Genomic DNA, 6,575 nt, shown 5'->3' with positions numbered 1-6,575 from the left:
TAAATGAAGGGGGGGAAACATTTACGGCAGTAGAGTTCATCTTTGGGGACGGAAGTTGTTTTTACAAGACGTTGGATCAACGGCGACCTGATTGTGAGGCTGCATCTGAAAACTTAGGCAGGTGACTTGCCGCCTCGCTGCCGTACCAGGCAATGCAGTATTAATTTCTTGCTAGAAATTGAGCCTGTCCTCCAACAAAAAACTACCATATAGGTCGTTTGTGCAAGCACCTTATTACGACCTATATTTACGTTTTAAAGTTAAGCGGCCTCTAGCGGGCGTAAAAATAATGACAGTATCGCGTTGCGTCTGTCGTCATGAAATGACGTATAACGTCATTACCAATCAAAACGCACGTTTATTTAAATGCAATGTGTGGACTTTTTACACCGATCTCACAGTAATTCGTACATATTTTACTAGGTGGCTTATTCGTTCGAATGACCACACTTAACCCCACCCCCTAAACCTAACCCTCACAGAAATCATGCTAAATTATGATTTTTTGAGCATATACATTTTACCTGCACATCCGTTCTCTGGGATCAAACCCATGATAGCATGATTGCATATCAAGGTATAACGCAATAATCTACCAACTGAGCTACACGAAATGCAAATCAAAGTGCAAATAAAAGAGTACAAAACATTAATATGAAAACAACCTTTTGCCGATAGGGGCGCAATTGTAGTATACGCTCTGATGGGTCGTATTTCAGGGATTTGGACAAACGACCTATACAAGCGTATTAGTTGGAGGACAGGGTTGTAGAAATTACATAAAAAGTGGAAAACGTTGATCAAAAACACACATTTACTCACAAACTGACCACCGACCACAACTTTCAGACGCCATCTTTATTTTTTGGCTTAACTGTCACAGAATGGAACGCACAGGATTGTGGGATATCAAAGGCAGCGAAGGATACATCTATGCTGCCTTCAGAAATCGGCCAGATGAAGGCATCTCAGGAGACAGGAACTGAAGCTAACACTGAATTCGGACGTGCCTTGATGCCTTCCTACCTTGGGATGCATCCTCTGAAGGCAGCATTGTTCAGTTTTCGGATGCAGCCAGAATCTGCAGAAAGTTCGGGAGAAAGCATGGCTGGTCGAAGGATTCCGCGTAAAAGGGTACCACCCAATCGCCTTGTTGAGGAAAATGATGGTAATGTTGTTGGTAAATTATCTATTTTAAGTTCTAGCCAGGCATATTATAATGCGATTAGCAGCACATGTGTGTACGTTAGTAAGTTAGGCCTAGCACCACTGAAAAGCTGTATCGGTCAATTAGTGATCGGTGAGCCTATAATGTTTATTAACAAAACTGGTTAAATATTTTAATTACAAATTCATAATTTAAGCAATGAATGTAATTTATTGTCCAGGCTTATTAATATTCTCTACGTACAATCATTATCATTTTAAAATTAAATAACTATGATTGTCAATCAGAGCTCAGTATTAACGAGCTGCGCACAAGCTCACGTCGGTGTTTGTTATTTTTCGCGCATGTTTCAAGTGCAACTTCTGGGATGCATTCATAAACTTGATTTGATCCTAATTGAATCAGCGATTTTGAAATAATCTTTTGATTGAAGGATTCAGTGAATCATTCATTTTAACAGACACATGCCACCATCTACTGGTGGTTTTAGTGTCATTTTTGTATCTGTTGTGGCAGTATGAAAAAACGTACAAGGAATTTTAATGTGTTATGGCCGAGTGGAGGAAGGAAATCAAATATCAGGAATTGGGGAAATGTGTATTTAATGTGGAGCTGCAGGAGAGTGCAGCAGTAATTAACAGAGAGATACAGATCACCTGAATCGAGTCAGATGCTGTCACTGCATTGTGGAGACCTCGCTGTGTTTGGGCAGGGTGGATGCTGCACCTCTGGACACCAGCTGCAGAGCGAAGCAAGTCTCTTATGCTGACAAGTGTGAGCGAGATCTCAAGGTGAATTGCTGTTGTTCATCTATAAAACCTCAAGTTAAGAAAACTTCCCCCCGCCATTAGCGGCCAGTAATCCACTCGTATCTCATAAACACACACACTTTTTTTGTCACACACAAACATCACAGACATCCACAAACATTAACGTACACACTTTCATGAAATACGTAACATTAGTAATCTTTGCTGATTGGTATTTATATTATCTACAACTATAATCAAGTGTTTAATAATGTTTAACATGATCTAAGAATTCTATATTTAATGTTTTCTTCCTTTGTTTTTTTGTCTCATTACTACCTTCTACACACAAGTGTTGAATCTGCTGAGGTTTACATGCATCAGTGAAACTGCTACCTTAGAGGCACCTTCCATTTTTCCTTTTAGGTTTTATTTCCTTGTCATTGTTGGACTACAAAATCGGTGGAAAGACTATATTGGAACTTAACCACAAAGCTTCTTTTGTTTCTTCCATTTTTTGAACTTTGGTGGATTGTTAAAAATATGAATGTCAACCAAAGTACTAAGTTTTCTGTTTGATTCCATATTGATTGTTGAAAATATATCTGTGAAACTGAGGTTGCATTTCAACTTGAAACAGAATGCAAAGTTTTTCTGTTAGTTTTTTTTTCTTCTTAAATACAACTTTGAAACTATAAACCTGAACTTATTTTGTGTGCACATTTCATTCAAATTAATTTTGTAACCGGTGGCTTAATGAGCTATTCTGGGTAAAATGGTTATATTTGACAAGAATGAGCTTGTCTGGTGACCGAACTAATCCGATCAAATTGTTAATTTAATAAATTTTTTGTATTTTTTATAGTTAATATTATCTTCTTAATCTGATAGAAATGTTCTTAGCACCTGCCACCGATACACTATGATAAGCCTAAACCAGCAGCGAAACACACTCATTAAAAATATTATCGTTATTGACAAAAATCCCCCCCCCCAAAATATTACATTATTTTGGTCAATATCGCACACCCATAAATAAGGAGCATCATTTAGGTCATTTGGCACACAGACACACAGATTGTGTGCATGCATGTGTGTGCGTGCTTTGGTTTAACCTACATTGTGAGGACCAAATATCCCCATATAAAAAAACAAATAAATAATAATAATACTTTAGAACTTCTGACAAGCTAATGATTAGCTAGTAGTGAACTTCCACTTTCAACTGTGTGCTGTTACTTACTAATTCATTAATCAAAGTTTATTGTTAGTTAACAGTAATACTAGAATATTCATATTCCGTTACTCATTTGTTCCTCTGTAGTTATTCGGTGAGCTTGGGTCACTTGCGCTAATGAATAAAATTAACAATGAAATACACTTGATCTGTGACAAAGTTTAGATGGAGGGTTACAGTGCAACACTGTTTTTATTTATTTATTATTTTTTAAAATAGATGGATGGATGGATGGATGGATGGAATATATATATATATAGATGGATGGATGGATGGATGGATGGATGGAGGGTTACAGTGCAACAGTGTTTTTATTTATTTATTTATTTTTTATATTCCATCAGGAGCATAAGCAACAGCACCAACTCAACAGGTGTCCCTTCAAAAAATGAAGGAGGAAAATGTTTTTTTAAAAGCTAAAATTAAATTCTTAGAGGACAAATGCAAGGACATCGAAAGTGAGAGAGATTTCCTGCGTAGCAGTCTGACCAATGGTAAACTGTTTTATCTCTAAAATACTTTACAACCAGTTATACGTTATATTTGGTAATGTGTACTACAAATAGATATTAATTTGCTTTTTACTGTGGAAAATGTACATAGTCCACATTATAACATATCCTGGCATAAGATGGAGCAGGTTACTGTAGTCTGAAGCCTATCTGTTGTTGTTTTAAATTATATTTTGTGGTTTTCGTTAACAAAGGTAGCAGAATATTAACATTTAACAATAGCATTAGACTGGAAGTTGGCAAATATGGAAGAAATTAAATGTGATGTAAATATGATTTGGTTTGTATTCCTTATCAGCCTTGTCAGCAAAGGAAGACATGATGGGAGCTTCCTGCAAACCCAAATATGATGATCCTGTGTCACAGTCTTCCAGTACAGAAGATGACCTTCATACAGAACGGAAAAAGAAGACAAAGAGTAGAGGAAAAGTTGAGAGGAAAAAAAAACATTGCAAAGTTGACTCATCGTCCTCCTCTGAATCAACCTCATTCTCATCTCAATCCTCTTCATCCCCTGCACCCCGAAAATCCAGCAAAAATAAGGATAAAGCCAAGAAAAGGAATGGAAAAAAAAAGCAGAAATGCACAAGAGGTATGTATTTTAAATGACCTTACAGTAATCTTTGTGTACAGTTGCCCATACATCTATGTTTCATTTTATTTATTTGTTTATTTAGCAACACATTGCAGTGAAATTGGACAGGCTGATACTTTATTTGGATTTTTAAAATAAACAGGAAAAGAAAAAAGAAAGAAAGAAAAATGTGGAAACATTCTGGTGTATGACTAAACAAACTTTTTTTAGTTTAAGAAAGTCAATTGTCACAAATGGGTGGCCTTCGTGATGAAGTGCACGACGAATTAACAAAACAGTCTTAATTAAATCCACCAATAGAAAACAAAGGAGATCACAGAAGAATACTGTAACAACCACTTTACTTAGACAACATCAGACAAATGAACTAACAGGGTTACTGCGGATCCTTAAAAAGTCTAAAAAAGCATTCATTTTGATTTAAAAAATTTAAGGCCATAAAAAGTCAGAAAAGTCTCATCTTCGATTATGAGAGGTCTTAGACACACATCTATAAATTAAATCATATTAAAACTATCTAATTTGCGTTATAAGATTTCATTATTCATTCTTTGTGAAATTGCTTGTTTACATGACAATTCAAGGAATTTACATACTCCTGCCCGGGAAAGGAAGACAGGAGTGGGTGGGTCTGGGGTTGGGGGGATTAGGGGGTGTGCCCGAAGCTTGTATCTGTATTCAGAAAGGCACAGAAAACAAATTACGATTGCTAATGGTTGCCTGTTACATTACAGTACATAAAGTTCACTTACCACATAAACAGAGTAAGGAGAGATGACTGATGACTGATTTGCAGATCCTGAGCACCACTGAAAAAACATCTAATCTTGTGAACTTGTGCCGAACCCTAGTTTCAATATACAACCACATTGAGTTTCAGACCCTTAAAATGCAAGCACTGAAAATACAATGTATTAAAATGCAAGCACTGTTAATGCAATGGATTTTATTCATAATTATTGCAAATCAAAGGTTTTTTTATTCATTTTTATTTGTTCCAAATACATTTGTCATTAATTTACTTGCAGACCCTAAAGCCTCTAAAGCTGTAAATAGGCTTTCGGAAAGGAGGAGTTAAGAGGGTTAAGAGAAGAGAGATGATACTGCAGTGAAAAGTTTTTTTACTTGAATCTATGTAAACTTAACCTCAAAAACAAATTAATCGCTATTTAAATAGCATAATAGAGGCACTTTAAAATTATCATTATTATCATTATTATTATTATGGTTTTTCTTCTTCTTAGACCCTAATTGTCCAAGATAAACTCCTCCTAGCTTTCGACCTACCACCACCAAATTCAGCAAAGACCTTTAGGCTGTAAATCCTTGTAGCAGATTTTCGACTTCCATTCATGAAACAGACATCCCATTAGCATAACACACTAATGGTTTATTTTCTGTTCTTTGTCAGTCTTTCTTCCAGAGCAAGCCATTAAGAGATACAAGAAGGTCTTGGGCTATTTGAAAGGTGGAACCACAAAAACACAGGCGTACTTCAAATGTGGCATGGATAGAAAGACAGTTATGTATACTGCTGCTGTTGCAGAGCTCGAAGCATGTGACATCGAGGCCTACAAAAATTTGCGTGGCACCTTCCAAAGAGGACAGAAACTGTCTGATTTTGCAGAGCGGTGCAGAGAATTATGCAGACAGGAGCCACTGCAAAGCACCATTGAAGAAACAAAGAAAGCTGGCATGCTTATTGACTTTTGTGAGAGACAAAAATAACCTGTGTGTTTCTTTGTATGATAAATACCATTCCATGCATGTTCTAGCTCAGTGACTACACACACAGCCACTTTAACTTTTTCTTGTTCCATACCTCTTGTTTAAATTCAGCCATCATAAATAAGGCCATGTGTCTATAAACACTTACTTTAGCTGTTTCTTGTTCCATGCTTCTGGTTAAGCATTGTTCTTGTTTTCTAGTCATGATGAGTAAATATCATGGGCAACCAAACACTAAAGTCATTTAACGCTTTTGAGCTTTTTGTTGATTTTTTTATTAGTATAATTTTAGATAATTCCTTCAGAAGGATGAAGTAACACTTGAGTAATTACTAGTGGGTTACCATGATTCTTATAGTAGTTATTATTGAAAAGAACATAAAAACCATTCACAACACACACACACACACACACACACACACACACACACCATAATGGTTAGAATCAAACTCCTAAAACCCAAATTCATAAAACTAACCCAAAGGCTGCAGGTTTCAGGACATCGGGTTCAAGTCTGATATTAGGCTACTGATAATGTAAACAGTTTTGTGAATTTGTTTGTAATGCAGTTAAAATGTTAATGTAC

The 6,575-nt window shown here is 36.1% G+C and overlaps 1 protein-coding gene across 1 annotated transcript; it reads left to right on the top strand.

Moving 5' to 3' along the window:
• The first annotated feature begins 1,077 nt into the window (after positions 1–1,077).
• On the top strand, positions 1,078–6,238 carry LOC122135550. Its single transcript, XM_042715089.1, has 4 exons — positions 1,078–1,168; positions 3,499–3,648; positions 3,965–4,258; positions 5,673–6,238. The coding sequence occupies exons 2-4, from the start codon at positions 3,543–3,545 to the stop codon at positions 5,987–5,989; spliced, it is 717 nt and encodes a 238-aa protein (XP_042571023.1). The 5' UTR covers positions 1,078–1,168; positions 3,499–3,542; the 3' UTR covers positions 5,990–6,238.
• The last annotated feature ends 337 nt before the right edge of the window (positions 6,239–6,575 follow it).

The sequence above is a fragment of the Cyprinus carpio genome, chromosome A3 (genome assembly GCF_018340385.1).
Source record: "Cyprinus carpio isolate SPL01 chromosome A3, ASM1834038v1, whole genome shotgun sequence".
Taxonomy (NCBI): domain Eukaryota; kingdom Metazoa; phylum Chordata; class Actinopteri; order Cypriniformes; family Cyprinidae; genus Cyprinus; species Cyprinus carpio.
This window is presented reverse-complemented; position numbering and strand designations above follow the sequence as displayed.